This window comes from Lolium rigidum, chromosome 6, assembly GCF_022539505.1.
Source record: "Lolium rigidum isolate FL_2022 chromosome 6, APGP_CSIRO_Lrig_0.1, whole genome shotgun sequence".
Taxonomy (NCBI): Eukaryota; Viridiplantae; Streptophyta; class Magnoliopsida; order Poales; family Poaceae; genus Lolium; species Lolium rigidum.
In genome coordinates this window covers 19,434,080-19,455,329 of record NC_061513.1, presented here as the reverse complement: position 1 = coordinate 19,455,329, position 21,250 = coordinate 19,434,080, and the positions used below count along the sequence as shown (strand labels likewise).

The 21,250-nt window shown below is 45.9% G+C and overlaps 1 protein-coding gene and 1 long non-coding RNA gene across 3 annotated transcripts; both read right to left on the bottom strand.

Moving 5' to 3' along the window:
• Positions 1-6,183: 6,183 nt before the first annotated feature.
• On the bottom strand, positions 6,184-8,645 carry LOC124665810 (protein DETOXIFICATION 16-like). Its single transcript, XM_047203183.1, has 7 exons — positions 8,409-8,645; positions 7,714-8,345; positions 7,555-7,611; positions 7,229-7,467; positions 6,927-7,045; positions 6,740-6,826; positions 6,184-6,641 (listed from the first exon to the last, which is right to left on the bottom strand). Exons 1-7 carry the CDS (start codon positions 8,640-8,642, stop codon positions 6,591-6,593), a joined length of 1,419 nt encoding a protein of 472 aa, XP_047059139.1. The 5' UTR covers positions 8,643-8,645; the 3' UTR covers positions 6,184-6,590.
• A 7,373-nt stretch (positions 8,646-16,018) lies between these two features.
• On the bottom strand, positions 16,019-20,125 carry LOC124668477. Of its 2 annotated transcripts, XR_006991710.1 has the most exons (4): positions 19,899-20,125; positions 18,615-19,377; positions 17,200-18,519; positions 16,019-16,437 (listed from the first exon to the last, which is right to left on the bottom strand). It is a non-coding gene; the product is annotated as an uncharacterized LOC124668477 (long non-coding RNA). The 2 variants fall into 2 exon arrangements; XR_006991709.1 differs by having other exon boundaries at positions 18,615-20,125.
• Positions 20,126-21,250: the final 1,125 nt, after the last annotated feature.

Sequence of the window (21,250 nt, the reverse complement as noted above, 5' to 3'; positions counted from 1 at the left end):
CCTCCTTCTGCTGGGTCTGGAAGACCTTCGAGCCGAAGTCCTTCCGTTTGGCAAGTGGCGGCACGGGAACCCTGCCCAAGCTGATGCCGAAGCCCTTCGGCACATCCACTTCAGGTGGCAGGAGGATGCCATACTAGGCGACCTCGGTGGCCAAGTGCGAGACCACCCAAGGTTGGGGAGAGTGGGAAAAGAGAGGGGAGACACAACAGGATTGGACTTGACGTTGTGCGGGCAAGCACTAGCTAGCGCTAGTGGAGATAGGGCATTCAGTCCTGGCCCGTAAGGCCCTTTAATCTCGGTTCCCCAACCGCGAAGAGAGGGGAGACACAAGATGCCGTACACTTGGGCGTTTTCGGGGAAACGTGGTCAGGCCTTTGGTCCCGGTCCAGGACACGGCCGGGACAAAAGGTGTCTGGCCAAAGGCCTGTTTTCTACTAGTGTAGGGATAACTAGATACATATTTGCGGTAGGTGCAGGGCAGTGGCGCCATTGAACTCCAACGTCTCAGAAGCCGATCCATCAGAATCTCGAATTAAAGTCGATTCGACCGTCGTTGATGCCTCGATTCGGCTGCCTTTGAGCTTAGTGGTCATAATGGCTGCCAATATGGCTTGGGGAGCCCAACCAACGTGACACAGAGTGTCGGCGTGCCTGTTCTACACCCTGTCCACAGACATGAGAGTGACGGCTATTCTATTGAACTGCAAAAAACAGCCTTTCCATGGAGGACCCAATGTACACTGGTGCCGACATCTGTTTGACGATGCTTCCTCAGGCCCGGTCAGGTACTACTGTTCACCCGCCGACTCTTCTAGGCACTTTTGGTGGGCTGCATGTCGACATCTTCCTTCCTAGAGTTTTGGTCTCCTTCAAGGTGTTGGCTTCCTTTGTGATTGCCTCGATGCTTTGTGTCCTGATCCTGGGGCTTCTTGGAAGGTGGTTGGGCCATGCGTGTGTGCTTGTCATGTTTTTAGGTGTGGGTTCGTTCGCTGGCATGCTTCGTGTGCAAGGGTTTTCGGTTCAGTTTACCTCATAAATTGGATCAGTTATTCTCATTTAAGCTTAATATAATGACGTGTAGCTCTTCCGTGAGTTCTCAAAAAATAACTACTCATCCAAAAGAGAATATTATTATGAACAAAGAATTCCAAGGTACTCGCTCAGCTGGCACAGATGTGTATTTACATCTTCCAAAACTACCCCGCAAGAGCTACTTATACTCAAGCAGAAACATTCGAGCTGGTTAAATAATCAGACATGGTTTTCCCTCCGGTCCAAATTAACTGACTCAATTTTATTTAGATATAGTTGTACCTATCGCGTTTATTTACTAGATACATCTGTATCTAGATAAATTTGAGTCAGATAATATGAATCGAAGGAAGTACTTTCTTAATGCATCATTTGAATATTGCCAAGGCTGGGTAGGAAGTAGGGGTAGGGGCTTCTTCTTGCATTCTCCTGGTGTTGGTTGTTGCTGCTCGAGCCATTGTTCTAGTTGTGTTGTGTTATCAATTCTCACGCGGCATGTAACCTTCTTAGCTTGTTCTGATCTTTTGTTCTCCTGGTAAAACTAGTTTGTTCCCTATATGGTGATACTGGACCTCATGCTCAGTCAAAGAGAGGTTCATTCAGGTGGCGAGATATTTTCAAGTTGGCGGGGTATTATTAGAAGTATTACCCAATGGGCTACTCTGTTGTTTCGGATGGACTTTTGGTTTGATGGTGAGCTACTTTGTGATAAGTTTCCGCATTGTTCTTTTATGCTCTTGATGAAACTTTGTATGTGGCAACAATGGCTTCTTGCACTGAACTCACTTCTCACTCTGCATTGCCACACTAGCTACGTAGAAAAATCCTAGGAGTTACAAGATGTCTCATGGATACTGAGCTTCACATGGATCCTAACGAGCTAGGAGTTTTGTCTAGGGTTGTGCTACTTATGCTCCTTCCAAATTTTAAAACTTCATGTTCGGACAGTTACCCCAAGATGCAGCTCTGCGGGCTATTTGGAAGCCTAGATCCCTCCCTAACCCACCCAAGTGACCCACGCGACCCTGGCAGTTAGTTCATATTTTCTGATTTTATCTAGTATTTATTTCGATTTTGGGTGGAGTTAATTGAACCTAACCCACCCACGCGACCCACACGACCCTGGCGGCGGCGGCACCGCGCCGCCCAGGGAATCCGACGATGAGCCCCTCCAGCGCCCTCTCCTCCGCCCTCTCCTCCCTCCGCCGCCGCCAAAGGCGTTGCCGGCCAAAGGCTGCTCGGCGTGGCGGCGGCGGGGCGCCCGCTGGGAGCAGCCAGGGGTGAGAGGCGGCGCCCTCCACACCTCTGTATCTTTTTGAGATGTGTGGCGTGACGTCGGCCGGAGCTGCTCGCGGTGGTGAGGTCTCAACCTCCACTTCGACGGCGACGACGGCCGCCAGCGCTGCTGCATCTTCTAGGCGTCGGGGCGGCGGCCCCGGGCATGGCCGTGGCTCCGTTCTCCTCCGGAGGAGGAAGGCCAAGATGGGATCGAGTGTGGTGGATCTTGGAATCCAACACTGATCTCCAGCGGTGAGGATCCTGACACAGATGCGCTTGGAGTGACGGGGCAGCCGGTGAGAACCACACCTTGACCTCGGTCTTGGTGGATGATGGTGGTGTCGTTTGACACCGTTACCTTGTCGGAGGCATCGTCTTTGTGTGTCTCGTAATTTTTCTCGGCTTGGCATGAATAATGATGGCTTTCCTAGGATTCCGCCAAGTGAAGATCGGTCGGATGCTTCTTCCTGCCGGGTTGGCTGGATTGTCATGTTCCGGAAGGCCCTGCCGGCGAAATTCATTGTGCGATCAATGCCTAAAGATTGCTGGATTGGGTGCTTTCGGTCGTGCGTACCCATGTTTTTCGTCTGACCGTTTGGTTTCAGAGGGAACGCTTCGAAGTTCCGTTGGTTGTTAATATCATAGAGTTTTCTTTCCATGGTGCTGGCGGAGAAGGTCATGAAAGCCGAGGTCGGTGGAAGAGCAATAGTGGTCGGATCTTGGTGGTGAGGTGGAATGGGTTTGGAGCTTCGTGACTTCGAAAATTGATTTGTATGTGGGGGCGACTGCATAGGAGAAGTTCAGAGTTCTATCTTTCAGGGCGAAAATCCAAGGTCTGGCCTTAACTGGTTGTGTATGGCGATGTTCTTGTTGAAGGCATTGTTTTGAGAGAGAGGACTTTCTTCAGGATGAAAACCTAAGATCTATGATCGGGCGACGACAACGTTTGTGCAGTGTTTTCTTCTTGGAGGCGTCGCTTATGGAGAAGCTGATCTTCTGGTGTTATTTTGGTGGTGTCAGAGTTGTTGTTTAGAGTTTTCGATCTATGTAGCGGGGCTTTTCTTTTTTGTAATTCTTCTATCTTTTTTAGCTGTGTGCATTCTTTATGCCATTAGGGCATACTGTTGTTGCAGAGGCGGGATGTAATTAGTATCTACGCGATATTAATATATGCTCTTTATTGAAAAAAGATCCCTCTCTAAGATGAAACTAGACGATGGCTTCTCATGCATGATTGCCTCAATACTGGGCATGATGTGTCGTAATCAATGGAACACTGATTCAGATACTTTATGTGTTCTTTGTTAGTTGCAAATTTTGGAGACCTAGGATCATCTTTTGTTTGAATGTCTATTTGCTTAACAGTGTTGAGCCGAGCTGAATATTTCATGAGATAATTCTATGATGCTTAGTGAACGTTTTATTCTAGTCAAACAAGCGTTTACAAGTCCTTTCTTTATGGAAGTTACTGCTTGTTCTTCTTGGACCATATGGAAGAAGAGAAGTGAATTCATTGACCATCGTTTGCACGTTGGAAAGTGAGGTTCCAAAAAGACTTGTTGCTGCATCATTTGAAAGTCAAGGCAGCTTTAGCTCAACCTCTTGTTGATTGGTTGCTATTTTTTGTATAGACCCGAGTCTTCTTTTTTCCACTTCTTGCCCCCTTTGAGTTTTGTTTCCCCTTGTAATTATTCTCTATTTTAATATAAAACTTACATCGTAGGGGTTTCTCCTACGGTAAAATTGTCAAAAAAAGTCAATTGTCGCTATGGCGGATGTAAGGTACCAGGAAGGAGATTGTGCTGAATTGACAGGCTTAAGTGTCTACCTTTCATACAAGCATTGTCATGTGGGTTTTAATGATGCCTCATTTTTTTAATTAGCACGGCATGATCTTGGGGGTTTAAGTGTCTCTGTTCTGAACTAAACTCCAGCGTCAACTGTCTCCCGCACCCCTCCCCTCTCCCGCACCCCACCCCTCCCAACCCTAACCGTCGCTGCCGCCGGTAGCGCCGCCGGGGCAAATACCCACGGGGCGTGGCGGCGGCGGGGGCCCTTCCTCGTTGATGTGTGGTGGACGGCGGACGTGATCTCTCTTCCTCGGCGCATACGGCGGACCGGCCTGCACGGATGGTGATGGGCGGCGGCGGCGTTCTGCGTTACGGACCCCTCCTCCCGTCGGCTCTCCCCCGCAGCACACCGACAGGGGCTGGTGGTGGGCAGCGGCCAGGCCATGGTCTGCGCCATTTCCCCTCCCCCCCCCCCGCCTCTCGTCGGTGATTGGAGGCGATCTCGGGCTTCTCCCGCGACTCGAGGTCGCCCGGGGCAGCAGCCTTGGGTTCGACGGTGGAGGTGGCCCTCTTCTTCGCCGGAGAGGGTCGGCCTGCGGTTGGTGGTGGTGGATCTATCGATCTATCACCGCATTCCAGCGGCGAGATAGAGAAGCGTGGAAGCCAGCGATGGCTGTGTCGTCGGTGGAGGGTTGGAGTGGCCAGCCCGGGATGGTCGCCGACGTGGGGGTCCGACCTGTATAAAGGCGGCGGTCCTAGGGCCTCTCTTGCGTGAAGAGGAAGACCTACCGGAAGCCGGCAAGTGTAACAGTGCTTTTATTGCCTGGAGTTTGCTAGATCGGTGGTATTCGGTCGTGCGCACCCATGCTTTTATTCCGACCGATTGGTCTGGAGGGAGCGGCGCGAAGCTCTTTTCTGTGTGACACCAAGTGACAGTTGATCCATGGTGAAGTCAGAAGAAGAGACTATCATGAAGGCCGGACTGGAGGACTAGCTAATGGAGGTTCAAGTCTTTGCGCTGTTGAGGGGCTTGCTTGGTGTTCCGGACTTAGCAACAGTGGTATGGAAGTGGGGGCGGCAACACATTTGAAGTTCAGAGTCTTACCTTTTAGGGTGAAAACCGAAGGTCTGACCTTAACTGGTTGTGCCTGGCATGTCCTTGTTGAAGGCTTTGTTTTGAGAGCGAAGACTATCTTCAGGGTGAAAATCTAAGATCTTTGATCGGGCGATAGCGGCGCTGGTGCACTGTTTCCTTCTTGAGGCGTCGCTTTTGAAGAGTCTGATTTTCAGGTGTTGTCTTGGTGGTGGTTGTATTACTGTTGATAGGGCTGTGATGTTGTAGCGGAACTTTTATTTCTTAGTTTTCTCTTTCTATTTTTTGGCTGTGTGCATCCGTAATGTTTTAGGGCATTGCGTTGTTGCAGAGGCTGGGTGTATTTGGTATCCTTCGATATTAATATATTTCCTTTATCGAAAAAAAGTGTCTATGTTCTTCCATGATGCCCCTTTCGTGCTAATAAAAGAGTAAGTACCTATGCTTAGGACGCCTATTTGATCTATTGTCTTTAATTATGTGACTGATTCACTTCCTCATTTCTACATAATTAACAGAGTAAGAAAACATGTGTAATGTTTGGAATCAAACAAATTGGTGGTTTAAACTAACCATGTGCGAAAAGAGCATTACACACACGATCACATTTGTTTCGTTAGAGATCTTCCCAAAACGCACACAACCACATTTTTTTCGTTACAAATCTTCCAAAAATACCAATATAACATACTTGTGTGTGAAGGCGCACCCATTCTAACTATATTATATTTAGTGAAGGGTGACAGCCCTTTCACACATGGGGAAGAAACCATGTGGGATGTCCCGCCTCATCTTCAACCCCGGTATTGATGGTTCTATAAATCTTGTGGGGTGGATAATTTCAAACTGTGTGTGATTGTCTGATACTGTATGTACTAGTGTGTTAAAATATGAGGTATACATGCATAATTTATGTCTCTGGAGCATTTCCTTGCAGCACAGGTCTAAAGGGCCTGGACGTATATGGAGCGAAGATTTTTTCCATTGTGATTGAAAATAGAAGCTTACACTTGTTTATTTATTTGCATCCATCTTTTACATAAATTCAAAGGTGATAGGACATACAGTATCAATTACAATAAAGGAGAAGCCACCTTAATGTCATCCTATTAGATATCTTTTTTATAAATGATTTATGATCTTAAAAGTCGCATCAAGTCGATACAAACAACAGACTTTACACTCATACTCTGCATAACAAGATGCGCACAGCCCATAAAGTCAATAGAAAAATAAAGTTTGAAAACAAAGCCCTTATTCATAGTGGAAGGAACCTGAATGCTGAAATCAAGCCATCCTAGTGGAGTTGTCCTTCCTTAATGCATAAGGCAACCGGCCGTAGTGGAGGTTTCATTAGTGAGCTAAGGAGCATGACATGGCAGCATCATACTATGTCGTCATGCTACCGGAAGAGATGACTGCAGCGCCATTTCTTTTGCCCTAATTGCCTGAACAAGTAGATGCATCACAATTGGCAGTCCAAAACAAGTACCAAGACCATACTATACTTATGGGGAAACACATGCCTCATGCATAAAAAACTTACCTCTTTCTCCCAGTTTATACACATTGTGATCCACAGAAGGAACAAAAGCTTGGTCATGCTACCGCAGACGATACCTAGCCAAAGACCCTGTGAAAAAAGAGTAAAGTGGTTTCAGTCTTGCAGGTTTGAACACTTCAGTGGATGTGCTAAAATAGATCGGTGCTGAGAGAGTTTTAGTGCTCCGTACCATTCCATTTAGATGGAGGACAAATGCAAGCAACACAGCCACGGGAATGCCGGCCAAGTAGAATGCGCCAAGGTTGACACGAGCGCCAATCTTCTGCTTGCCACACCCGGTTAGCACACCTGAAAAGTACCTTCAGACAATGAGCATATGTTCCTGATTGTTCAGTCCAACACCTGATGGTTGATTTAAAATATTTGTGATATCACAGGATATGGTTCATTTCCCGTGGAAAAAAAGTTGCTCTAGACTGAGATGGGGCCTCGATTATATGAGGCGGCAGCCTGAAACGAGAAATTGTTTACCTGAGAGAGAACTGTGGAGGCCATCTATGAAGTACGATATGGCGAGGATAGGTATCATCCGAGCAATGTATCTCACAACGTCCTCCTCGTTGCTGTACACGTAACCCCAGAAGTTGCGTAGCAAAACCATTGTTATGGCAATCACCAATCCTTCAGACAATGCCATGCATATGACCACTTTGGTTGCCCGCTTTGCTGCCTGTGGATGGCCAGCACCAAGCTCGTTCGAAACGCGTGTGCTTCAGATCAGAGGAATAACATAGATCAGTTCAATCCACAAAGAAACATGCATAGTGGATGTTGCTGGCTGAATGAAGACACCACACCTTATGGCTGTGCAGAGACCGGACGCCACCATGAAGATGAGATCGCCAGTGTTAAGGCTGCAGAATTATCCAGTACAAAACTTATTTTAGAGACAAGGATCATTGCGGTGAAAAATTGCAGTACTAAATGCAGGAACTAGCTTAATGATGATCACAAACCATATCGACAGTACAGAGGTTTCAAGGGCTGGATTGGGCAGAAGACCGGAGAGAAGCACGAGCAGTTCAAACGACCACTGCTCCAAGCAAAACATCATGGCGGACGGGATGGCGAGCTGGGTGAACCGTCGCAGCTCCTTCCACGCCTCCATGGAGAACCCAGTCCACGTCCGCTTGCAGGCACTCGACACCCTCACGTACACAACCAGTATTGCCAGATTGACGCAGTACGAGACGGCGTTGCTCAGCGCCGCGCCTCTGCTCCCCATGCCGGCCTTGTGCACGAGCACCCAGCACACGCCGACGTGCCCTAGCGCCGTGACGGCGGAGCTGGCCATCACCGGCAGGACGATGCTCTGCGTCTGCAGGAACCTGATGTGGCATACGAGGGGCACGTACGGGACGAGGGACGGGATGAGCCACCGCGCGTAGGCGCCGGCCTCGGCGGCGATGGCCCGGTCCTGGCCGAGGAACACCAGGATCTGCGAGGTGCAGGCCCAGACGAAGGCCACCGGGACGCAGACGAGCGCAAGCACCACCATCGCACTCTGCATGTAGACGCCCAGGAGGTTGTACTGCCGCGCGCCGAACGCCTGCCCGCACAGCGTGTCCAGGGCGTTCGACATGCCAATCTGAAGATCGGTCAGCTCATGCGTAGCAATAAAATTGTGCCGGGTTGAGTTGAGGGTGCTTACGAAGAAGCAGAAACCGGTGGCGCTGGCGAGGGAGGTGGCTACGGAGGCGCCGGCGAGGGGAAGCTCGCCGAGGTGGCCAACGAACATGACGGACACCATCTGGAGCGCGCTCCGAAAGAGGCCGCTTGCCACCAGCGGCCCGGCCAGCCAAAGCAGCCGCTTCGCCTCCGCCGCCGCGGAATTCTCTCCGCCCTTGTCGTGCCCCGCGGTGAGCAGGGGCACTTGTATGCTCATCGGCTTGTCTCGGTCTGAGCTGACGGTTGAGGTGAGATGTTGTGGTGCTGAGAAGCAGGGACTAGCGCTATCTATGTATGGGGTCCTGCTCGAAATGTTTGGAAGATAGCAAGATGGTCTTTTGTGAATTGGCGATAGCTTAGAAGTGGCTGCATGCCAAGTAATAGAACCGATCCGCACAACAGCAACATCTAGCACCGGACAATTTACTGGTGGCCATGGTTTTAAATTTCGGTTTCATAAATATTTCACTCACTACCGAAATCACTAAATTCCAGAGATTTCGGTTTTCCTTTCCGCGGAAGGGCCAAAGTTCTCCTAAAATTCATCAAAATATTCATATTTAAAAAATATTTCGAAAATTATTTGAAACATGTGTATTACTGAAATATATGGATATTTTGACCGAAACATATTTATTTCAGTGTATACCTTAATCGCTGAAATTTAATGAATTTTGATGAAATCTCACTGAAAGTGACCGGAAATGATTCCAACATTAAATCGGATTTTATTTTTTTAAGTGCGTAGACTCCCGGTAAATCCGAGAACCACCCCGGCCCGTAATTAATTTACAAGAAATACCAAAAGTGGTTCTTAAGTGTACAAGAAAAAATGGTTCTAAACACTAAACCCTAAATAAACAGCAAATCGAGAAACAAAGAAGGCCCGCCAATCTATCTCAAAGGGCACAATCTTTCTGTGGTTCATATCATTACTTCTTGGCCAATCCGGAACCTCCCTCATCACCCAAGTCTTGACATCAGCAATATAGATGTGTCTATGGTTGACCTTGACAAGCATCATGCCGCACTTCTCTCCGAAGCAAGTGTATGCATGATTAGTCACATTACTCTGTCGTTGATGATCTGGTTGTGTTAGCGCGAGCGTCGAAGATTCGAAGGATCTCCCATTGTCGTGTGACGTGGAGATCTCTAACCGTAGACCGTCCCTCCATAGGTGGAGCACCATGAGGTTCCCCTCACCGTCGACGGTAAGGTATGGCTTGCCATAAAAATTTCTACGGAAGCTATAGGTTGGCACACCCATCATTTTTGTAGAGGAGACCTGGCTAGTCTCAGCGTTGACATCTAGTGTGTAGGTTCCGGCCGCGCCGCATAAGAGCCAGCGTGCCACACCACGGAGCACGACAACATTATGCTGCCTGAGCATCGCGGAGATGCCATGTACACCGGAGCACGTGCTCCATCCGGACTCGTCGGCTGACGAGAAGGTGTGGAGATTGTAGCACCCCTGCCTGTGTTCGATGGTAACGATTAGCACCTTGAAGAAGCCGGACCGCCGCTGCACCTCATTTTCGTTTGAGCTGGAAGAACAGTCGGCAGCGGTAAGTAGGGCGTAGCCAGTGACTTCGTTGCCCTGTTGGAAGTCCCAATAATGCCCTAGACGGGGGAGCGCATGGACCGTGCCACTGAGCGGGTTACACACGGCCAGGAACACACCGCTCGGATCTGGATTGGTGCCTAGACGGTGCGGTTTGAGACGCACGAGGAGTAGGCCACGGCGCGAGGTTAGCGGTACCGCATAGTAGAAGTAGCCATCGGGGACGCCAGAGACGAATGAGTCGAGAAAGCGGCGACCATGATATTGTTAGGAAATATACTCTTGCCATATGTGTAAACCGAAATATGCCAATCTTATAAGGCTAATCTGGTATAGATGGCAAGTAGTAATTAGGCCCATTAAGAAGGCAATTAGCGATCTGCCCGTTGTGCCATGATCGAGTCGATCACGATGATGTAGCGATCGTTAATTGCCTCCCCTTGATCGCTCCTGTAATTGCTATGTAACCGTTGCCTCTTGGCTTATTTATTAACACGCAAACGATGGGAGGCAAACCATCGATTCCACAAACGTTTGAGATGGTATCAGAGCCACCTCTTCCGTGACATCCTAAACCGAAAAAAAAAACGAGAGGAAAGAAAAGAGATCGTGAGAAAAGAAAGAAGAACAGAGATCGCCCATGGCCTCGTCGTCCATGAACGCAGGGAGCCTCCTCGGCAACCCACCGGCGGAGAAGCTTACCCGGACAAACCACCTCCTATGGAAGGCTCAGGTCATGCCAGCCCTTCGTGGTGCTCGCATGCTCGGCCTCGTCGATGGGAAGGAACCGGAGCCGCCGGAGAACATCACCACCGAGAAGGATGGCAAGGCTACATCGACGCCCAACCCGGCGTACGATACGTGGCTCACAAGGGATCAGCAGGTGCTGAGCTACCTCATCGGCACACTGTCGCCGGAGATCCTCGCGCTGGCCGTCGGCATGGAGCACGCTGCGGAGGTATGGGACCTCGTGAACTCCATGTTCATGTCAAGGTCGAAGCTCAACGTCACGCATCTTCGTGGGGCGCTCTCCAACACCAAGAAGCTGAACATGAGCGCCGACCAATACGTCGCCAAGATGAAGGGCTTCGCCACCGAGCTCATCGCCGCCGGCCGCCCCATCGAGGAGGACGAACTCCGCGACCTCATCCTCAACGGCCTCGACGAGGAATACGATGGAGTGTGGGCGTCGGTCAATGGAATGACAAACTGCACGGTGAGCGACCTCCATGATTTAATTCGTGCTGCTGATATGCGAAAAAAAATGCTATCCGGTGGTGATTCCAAGGGGTTCGAGTCCTCCGTGAACTCCGCAAGCCGGGGTCGTGGCTACTACAAGAAAAATTATCATGGTCGTCCCCGCGACCGTGAAGAAGATCGATGGAGGAATGGCGGCGGTGGCCGTCATGAGGAAGATCGATGGAGGAATGGCGGCGGTGGCCGTCATGAAGAAGATCGATGGAGGAATGGCGGCGGTGGCCGTCATGATGAAGATCGATGGAGGAATGGTGGTGGTGGCCGCCGTCCCCCACAAGGAGGACATGGACGCGGACGTGGACGTGGTGGAGGACCACCTCGATTCCGCGACGACATCCCATGTCAAATATGCAAGAAAGATGGCCATATCGCATCCACATGCTGGTGGCGCTATGCGGACAACGACAACAACAATGAGAGAGAGGTAAATGCTGCTTATGGTGTTGATACCAATTGGTATTCCGACACCGGTGCAACCGACCACATCACCAGCAACCTCGAGAAACTGATGATCCGTGATCAATATCATGGCAAAGACAAGATACACACGGCAAATGGTGAAGGTATGCATATTAGTCATATTGGTTATTCATCTATTCAAACCCAAAATCGTGACCTTCATCTAAAAAATATCTTTCATGTTCCTAGTGCCACTAAAAATCTTCTTTCTGTTCATAGACTTGCACTCGATAATGATGCCTTCCTTGAATTTCACCCTTGGTATTTTTTATTAAGGATCGAGCCACGAAGAGAATTCTTCTTAAGGGATGGTGTGAAGGAGGTCTTTATCCCATCGTTTCATCATCATCGTCTCACACACCCAAGCAAGTCAACCTCGTCATCAAGCCCACCACTGAGAAATGGCATAGTCGCCTAGGTCATCCATCAAGTTTAGTTGTTCAACAAATTCTAAATAAATTTTGTCTTCCATATTCCAAGAATTCTAGTATTCAAATAATTTGTGATTCATGTCAAAAAGGTAAGAGTCATCAACTTCCCTATCCTATTTCCGCAAGTGTATCAACCACCCCTTTACAACAAATTTTCTCGGATGTATGGGGTCCAGCGCCCACATCCGTAGGCCGCTACAAATACTACGTGAGTTTCATTGATGATTTTAGTAAATTTACATGGATTTATCTCATCAAAAAGAAATCCGATGTCTTTGATGTCTTTCACAACTTCATGAACTTTGTTGAACATAAATTTGATAAGAAAATTGTCACCATGCAAATTGATTGGGGAGGAGAATATGAAAAATTAAATCCTTTCTTCCAAAAGCTTGGCATTACACATCATGTATCTTGTCCCCATGCTCATCAGCAAAACGGATCCGCTGAACGCAAGCATCGACATATAGTTGAAGTTGGCCTTTCTCTCCTTGCTCATGCATCCATGCCTTTAAAATTTTGGGACGAAGCTTTCCTCACTGCCACATATCTCATAAATCTCATGCCAAGCAAGACCATAAATAACTCTACCCCAGTAGAACGTCTCCTTGAAACAAAGCCAGATTATAAATCCCTTCGTGTTTTTGGTTGTGCTTGTTGGCCAAATTTGCGTCCATACAACTCTCGCAAACTAGCATTCCGATCAAAACAATGTGCGTTTCTCGGCTATAGTCCAAGACACAAAGGAGTAAAATGCTTAGATATATCTACTGGTCGTGTCTACATTTCTCGCGATGTTTTATTCGATGAAAACATTTTTCCTTTTGCCACTCTTCATCCAAATGCCGGCGCTCTTCTCCGAAAAGAAATCCTTCTCCTACCTAGTCATCTTGGTCTCGCATCTGGGGGTACGAATGATGATAACCATATGCCTAATTTTGCTTCACCTATGCCTGCTGCTAGTTCTTTGCAGATACCTGCCGAAAATTTGGAGGAAAATGGTCAAAATCCGAGTCAAAACAGTGCAGAAAGAGAAGGGCATTTTATGCCAGAAATTGATGGGCCGACCGCCACCGATCCCGGTACAGATCTGCTGTCAGGCGCGGGATCCGGGGCAGATTCCCCTGGCAGCAGTTGTTCCTCGCCTTCCGCGTCCGAGGATGACGCATCTGAGCCCACCACACCGCGCGGAGCCACGCCTTCTCCAACGGCCGCGTCACGAGGGCCCACTTCGTCGCCACCAACCGCGCCTCGCGCACCTGCCCGCGCCTCGACGATCGGCCCACACCAAGCAGCCGGGCCCGCTCGGGAGGATCCGCAGCGCACGGAGGGTCACGGAGCGACCGCGTCTGGGAGCGCGGCTGCGTCCCCGTCAGGCGCGTCGACCGCATCTCTGAGCCGGAGCGGTACCAGCACGTCCCCATCACCTACGGAGAACGGAACCAGACCGGAAAATCTAGGATCCTCTACAGCAACCTCTTCTCCACCTGCGGCACGCACTCGGCTCCAAAAGGGAATACGTAAGCCCAAACAATTTACTGACGGTACAATTCGTTATTCTTTTTTGTGTGACACAGGCGAACCGCAACATCTGACCGAGGCCCTGGAAAATGACAATTGGCGCAAGGCGATGGACGAAGAATATAATGCCCTCATGAAGAACAAGACGTGGCACCTAGTTCCCTCACATCATGGCAACAAAAACATCATCGACTGCAAATGGATCTACAAGATCAAGAAAAATTCCGATGGCTCTATAGAACGGTACAAAGCCCGCTTGGTAGCAAAGGGCTTCAAACAACGATATGGTATCGATTATGAGGACACTTTTAGTCCTGTTGTTAAATCTGCTACTATTCGTCTTGTTTTGGCTATTGTCTGTTTCTGGGGTTGGAGTCTTCGACAACTTGATGTCAAGAATGCGTTCTTACATGGCGTTCTGGAAGAGGAAGTATACATGAAGCAACCTCCTGGGTATGAAGACCCCAATGTCCCTCATCATATCTGCAAATTGGACAAAGCTTTGTATGGTCTCAAACAGGCACCGAGAGCATGGTATTCACGTTTGAGCAACAAACTTCAGCAACTCGGATTTCAACCTTCTCGAGGAGATACATCACTATTCATCTATAACAAGTCAGGTATCATGGTGTTTGTCCTCGTATACGTGGATGACATTATAGTTACAAGCTCTTCACATCAGGCTATCTCTACACTAGTCCATGATTTAAATATACACTTTGCTATTAAAGATTTGGGAGACTTACATTTCTTTTTGGGCATTGAAGTAAAGAAAATTTCAGATGGTCTTGTCCTTACTCAAGGGAAATATGCTTCGGATTTGCTAGTCAAAGTTGGAATGAAAAACTGTAAGTCATCTCCTACGCCTTTATCTACATCAGAAAAATTGTCCGCCCATGAAGGAGAAGCTCTTGGTCCAGAAGATAGCACCAGGTATAGGAGTGTGGTAGGTGCCTTACAGTATTTGACATTAACTCGACCTGATATTTCCTTCTCAGTTAATAAGGTGTGTCAGTACTTACATGCTCCCACCACAGTACATTGGACAGCCGTTAAGAGAATCTTACGATACATCAAAGACACTCTCACCATAGGACTTACATTCAAGAAATCCATGTCTACCTTGATTAGTGCTTTTTCATATGCAGACTGGACAGGTTGCATTGATGACAGAAGGTCCACAGGCGGCTTTGCTATATACCTTGGACCAAATCTCATATCATGGAGTGCTAAGAAGCAACAAACCGTGTCAAGATCAAGTACAGAGGCCGAATACAAGTCGCTAGCAAATGCAACAGCAGAAGTCATATGGGTAGAAACTCTTCTCAAGGAACTGGGCATTAAAATCAAGGACGTACCATGCCTGTGGTGTGACAATATGGGTGCAACATACTTATCCGCAAATCCCATCTTTCATGCAAGAACCAAACACATTGAAATTGATTTTCATTTTGTTAGAGAAAGAGTTGCACGAAAACTTCTCGACATAAGGTTCATCTCAACGCATGATCAAGTTGCAGATGGTTTCACGAAGGCTTTAGCTTTTAGGGAGTTAGAAAAATTTAGACGTAATCTAAACTTGTACAAGTTTTGATTAAGGGGGGATGTTAGGAAATATACTCCTGCCATATGTGTAAACCGAAATATGCCAATCTTATAAGGCTAATCTGGTATAGATGGCAAGTAGTAATTAGGCCCATTAAGAAGGCAATTAGCGATCTGCCCGTTGTGCCATGATCGAGTCGATCACGATGATGTAGCGATCGTTAATTGCCGTTAATTGCCTCCCCTTGATCGCTCCTGTAATTGCTATGTAACCGTTGCCTCTTGGCTTATTTATTAACACACAAACGATGGGAGGCAAACCATCGATTCCACAAACGTTTGAGAGATACTAGTTGAATGCCCGTGCGTTGCTACGGGATTAAAATATATACACACTTATCAAATAACTGTTCTAATTTTAAAATTGTGGGCCAACTATTCATATTAATGTCCTGAACAATTGTCTTGTACTACCTCAGTACGTTTTTAATCGACGCGATCTGTACCATGTTTCTGAATGATGCTAGCTTAAAATGATACTCACCCGCGTCCATTTAATCCGTACGGAGGGAGTATCCGCTTGACTACGTCATATTTCTCTCCACACCTCCCTATAATTGCAGCTTTAAAAATATGTCATCTCTCTTTATCCATATTTCTCTCCACACCTCCCTATAATTGCAGCTTTAAAAATATGTCATCTCTCTTTATCCTGACTTAAAATGGTTCTTACATAGTGTTAGGGATGATGTGAATCGTATTTAGTTACAAATGACTGACCTGCCACAAGAGATGATCGTATACTAATATCTTATTGAATGCCTTAAAAAATTATTTCATAAATAATAAAGATACATATAGTGCATTGGCAATGTTTGTCCCTCACTATTCTTCGACGACCACAAAAGACATATTTATGACAAGAAGAAACTAAAATAAATGGTGTACACTGAGAAAAATAAACAAAACTCAATTAACTAAATTGACCTCCTCCTTAAACTTCTCCAATTTCATTGTGGTCTGCACATTTCTTAGGATGTACAGATTTAACTATAGCGCATGGATGGTACGAACCCATAGTCCGGGTCATTTTCCTTAAAACATTCATCCCCTGACCGCATCTCTCGCCGTGGAGGTCATCCATTTACATGGAGATGGAGAAGCTTGACACTCACCTTCATCACAGTGTGTTTCTCCCCTTCTTCCGCCGCTCATCGCCACCCAGGTTGGCCAGCAGCCTAAATCAAGCTTGTCCTCATTAGTGCTTACCATATTTAACAACATATAGTTTCCAAAAGTAGAAGGATTTAGGCACAAGCTATACTTAGGTTCACATGACTTAAGGTTTCAGATTTCTATCCCCAGGCAGAGTAAAATAAATTTTGATCCGACTGTAACATATGTACTTTGATTGCACAATTAACATTTTTGTAATAACTTACAGAAATTGCAATATGATGGCATTTATTTTGTTCCTTCTGTTTGAAATAATCAAGAAAAGCATCTGTTACTTTTAAAGAACACCATCCAGAAAGGTTATGTGCAAGCAATTTGCTCCAAAATAAAAATGAAAGCTAAATCTGCAATATCATGTTCATGCTTTATACCAAAAATAGTTCTTGTGTCTAATGAATCCCGTTACGGTGGGGCCAGCAGACTCCTTGTTCTTCGACCATGTGTAGTAAGATTATTTGATGTCTCTGATATCTCCAACTTCATGAACTTGAAAAGTTCATAACAAAAAAAACTTAATAATTGCAGCCAAATTATATGTACGTAATGTTAACAACACTATATAATTGAACCGATTGCTTGCTTGATGCATTTAACTTTAAACTTAATAATTGAAGCCAAATTATATGTACGTAATGTTAACAACACTATATAATTGAACCGATTGCTTGCTTGATGCATTTAACTTTGAACTTGTACCTGATGCATCAACCTGATTACATGACTCAGCATCCAAGCATAAGAAGATGATAACCGACTGTGCATACCTGTGTATGGTGATGAAAGTTAACTTTGTAGAATAGTCTGAAGCATCGGTATTGTACCTGCTGCCACAATAGTCTGAAGCAAAATGAACAAATGAAGGCAATGAGAAAAAAATGGATACTTAGCCTATATGGACCAAAGTATATTGCCAGAATTTTCATGAATGCAGAAAATATTGATAGCACTTGTCTAGAAACAATTGACATGTCAAGACATTTCAATGAAACCGTAGCTTATTGCAGATCAAGATTAAAGACAACAAACACACCATGTAAATGATCAAGTTCATATATGCACAGTAAAGGAGCAATATTGTCTGGCTCTATGACAGGTTCAAAGGTAACATATTTTTAAGAAGATTCAGGTTCAGCAGCACCGCGAGCATTCATATCCATAGAAAACATCAACCTCCTACATTGTAGCGGTACAAGTTATTAAATTTGTAGCCATGAAAAATAGCAGGCGACAGATGAAAACCAGTAATAGTGGAAAGTATTGCCATGCAATATTTCGTAACCTCTGTCACAAACCATCGATGGCACCAAACATAGTACGAACTTTATCATGTGCTTATGCGGAGAATAAAGTATGTTCATGACAGTATTGAAAAGCACCTGTCCTGGAGGTGTTTCAGTTTGAGTACACCAAATGACACTGAAAATTAAATTGAAGACAGTTTATGTGGCCTCTAACTAAAATTCAAGTAATTGCTAAAAGAGAGCAGCATACCAAGTAAAATTTATGAAACACTTTCTTGTACAATTTGTTGAGTAAACTGAATTCAGTGGCAAGCAAACAATTCTAATAAAAATAAGTTTTGACCCAAAGTGGCACAAGCACTAAAAATACAGTAGAAATATTGTATTACTTCCTGACAATAATCAGCGGGAAAGAAATAGCTGCCAAAAGTAGGCTATATGTACATGCTTTCAGCTTGAGTAGATCATATTTTCAAGTTTTCGAAGAACTGGTTATACAAAATATAAGGTAAAACTATGAAAGCGAGAAAATTACCTCCCAAATGTTGAATCTAGTACTGATGTACCATATCTCAAAATAGATCATGATGGCGCACAGAAACATGTCACTTGTGTTCTGACTAATGAAAGTAGATCGCGGAGAGGCCTTAACTACCTACATTCTGTGAGCTTTAAGGGGAATTGAAATACTATGATCAACACCTTCCCTTTTCTCTTCTTGCTTGAACCATTTGCTGAAGTGGCATTTCCAGTGGCATCAGAAGAACCAGCTGTCCAAGTTGTAAGATACTTGCTAACTCTGCCACCAGCTCCTGGGTTGCTAAACCATGATCCCACCTTATCCTGAATTAATGCAAACAAACGATAAAATCATCAGAGATAAATTAATGCAAATCAATAATTGAATCTAACTGAAACAACATGCAAAGCAGCATTACATGATCAGCATCCTTGTTCTTCTCCTCCAACTTTGCATTTTCCTCTTCCTCGGCAGGTTCTGTGCAAGGATTCACAAATACACAAACTTATAGTAACTTTATCTCCTCACGCAAATGAAGTTAGAAAGCAGGAATGACAAGTTCAACTGTTTTCTCCCACTGAAAAAAAATGCATAACACAGTGCTTAAAAGACAAGTGTACTGCAAGAGTACCAAAATTAAAGGGGAAACTAAGTAAAAAATGCAAATGAAGCTGAAAGTATCATCCTAACCAATGGGCGGTCAGCATCATCACATTGTAAGCATCACCATGAGAATCAAACCGTGTGCGCCATGATGGTTCTATGACATGATCCCCTGGTCTCGGCGTACCCTCAGAGTGCACCTACCCTGCTTGTGCATAGAGTCTGTCCAGAGGATTGGCATCGACCCTGACCCTTTAAGTTTTAACCAAGATAAAACCGCTTTTACAAAAATTTGGATGCACAATTATAACCAGCAGACAACAGTAGCTAGCCATATGTCAACAACAAATTGGAGTACCCACAACAGCAGACACACAATGCAAGTAACTCCATGGTAGTCGGTCCAAAACAATCGAAACCAAGTTAGAATTAATATACCATAGTTCCTAAATATGAACTGAACTCTTTGAAAAACAGAATAACCAAAGCTTGGCATCACCATTACCTAGAGGAGACCGTGTTGTGGGTCTAGCTTCTGCAAAATGTGTGACCATGGACTACTTGTAAATATTATTGTTCTATATAGGATAAACAAATCATTAATATTATTAAAACTGATACTGAAATATAAATAAATGGCTGAGTTAGCTAGAAATATATAACTTTATATAAGAGCATATGTAGGAGAAACATATATCTTTGTATTTATATTTCTAACAAAAACTATGGGGCACATAGCACAACTTGGTTCATGAGTAAATATACCAGGTGAAAAAGAATCATAATTTCCAGAAGTACTATCTTATAAGCTCGTCCAAGTAATGCTAATTCAGATCTCATCAATACAAAAATCAATTCAGAAACCACAATGTTAGCCTAAAATCACAATTATTTAAGGTTTAGTAGATGTTTTTCGACCAAAGCACAGTTGGAGCACATTGTCCATGCTCTTGGGCAGCTACTGAACCAACCTATACATACAGATTTATCCTTCATATATATAAACGAAAAAGCAATTCTAAATTTGTAGCAATCAAAATAGAAACAACTTCCGATGATTCTAAGTGATATCTAGTGATATATAATATGCAGATTTTACTGGTGCAGCTCATCAATTTGGTTTTAACTTGACAAATTCTGATGAGCTCAGGCATTTCTCTTATGTTCACCTTCTCTTCTTCTCTAGTTGCCCTTTCTGTGGAGTCCTCAAGTAGCAGCAGCAGCAAACAGGTCACGCCTTCCTCCCTCCTTCGTCATCTCAGATCGGCGGGATGTAGGGGCGCCGAAGAGAGGCGCGCGAATGACGAAATCGAGCGGGCGCTGACGATTCGGAGCTGCGCCAAGCCTGCGCAGCAGCCGTGGAGCGCACAACGGACGAATCGGTGGGAGGAGACAGCGCCTCGTCCATCGATCCAGTCGAGGACGCCGTGCGTTCGGGGCGGCGGCGCGTCGCGGAGGAGGCAGGCGGCGTTCCCAAGGATGGGGAACAGGAGGCGGCGTAGGAGGCATCATCGGCGAGGGCGAGGAGGCGTGTGTGCGGCGACGCTCATGCGGTGGAGGCCGGCCGCCGCAGGGGCGATGGCGTCAGAGTCCGGCGAACGTCCGCGAGAGAGAGAGAGAGATGAGGGGATCGAAGGGCAGGGGCGCCGACAGGATCGGATTGGATTATTGGACTTTGGTTGAATTTCCAAATCGGGAGGGACTAAAATGCAAAAATGCAATGACGCAGAAGGGAGCGACGAAGTGCGACGAAACGGACGACGTATATATACTATACTAGCAGAAGTGCCCGTGCGTTGCACCGGGAGAAACAAATACTCAAAAGGCTTCTCGATTTGTAATTACGTAGATTCGTAATAATGGTGAATCTTGCACCGGTTGATGCAATCTTGCATATATGAATGTTCTCACAAAAGCATCATAACCATTACTATTCTAACCGAGCAATAAAAACATTACAAATTTTTCTTGATATTGCATGATTCTATCCTTTCTGATGAGGACCAAAACAAATCATAAACATCACTAACCTTCAAATTAAGAGCAGTACTCCTTCAATTTTTTATACTCAACCAGATGATCTGCATATATTGCTGCCAATGCAATCACATGTATGTTCCTATAGTTGTATGTACTGTTTTTTAGCAGATCATGTCTTATTGGAAAACCACTGTTCGTAAAATTCATCATGTAGATACTATGTTTCTCCAATTTCACATAATGAGTGCAACATCAAGAAACTCTCGCTCGCCCAGAGATTTTGATCCAGTTCCAGCTTGTCTCCCTGTTATAAAAAGCAAAGTGCCTGCAGGGAAGCGATATAGCAATATAAGGTGCTGGTGCTACAGTTTGATTTCGTGGACAAGAAGGTGGCCAAATCTGAACGATAACTTCACCTCGTCAAATTACCATGAAAGCAGGCTAGCACCCAAGAGATAGCTAGCTGCTGCT

Excerpts from the sequence above, each read along its gene's own strand:
- LOC124665810 (XM_047203183.1), bottom strand. The coding sequence starts at position 8,642 with ATGAGCATACAAGTGCCCCTGCTCACCGCGGGGCACGACAAGGGCGGA. Across the intron at positions 8,346-8,408 it reads CCACCGGTTTCTGCTTCTTC|ATTGGCATGTCGAACGCCCT; the intron begins GTAAGCACCCTC and ends ACCGATCTTCAG. Across the intron at positions 7,468-7,554 it reads GGTCTCTGCACAGCCATAAG|CACACGCGTTTCGAACGAGC; the intron begins GTGTGGTGTCTT and ends TCTGATCTGAAG.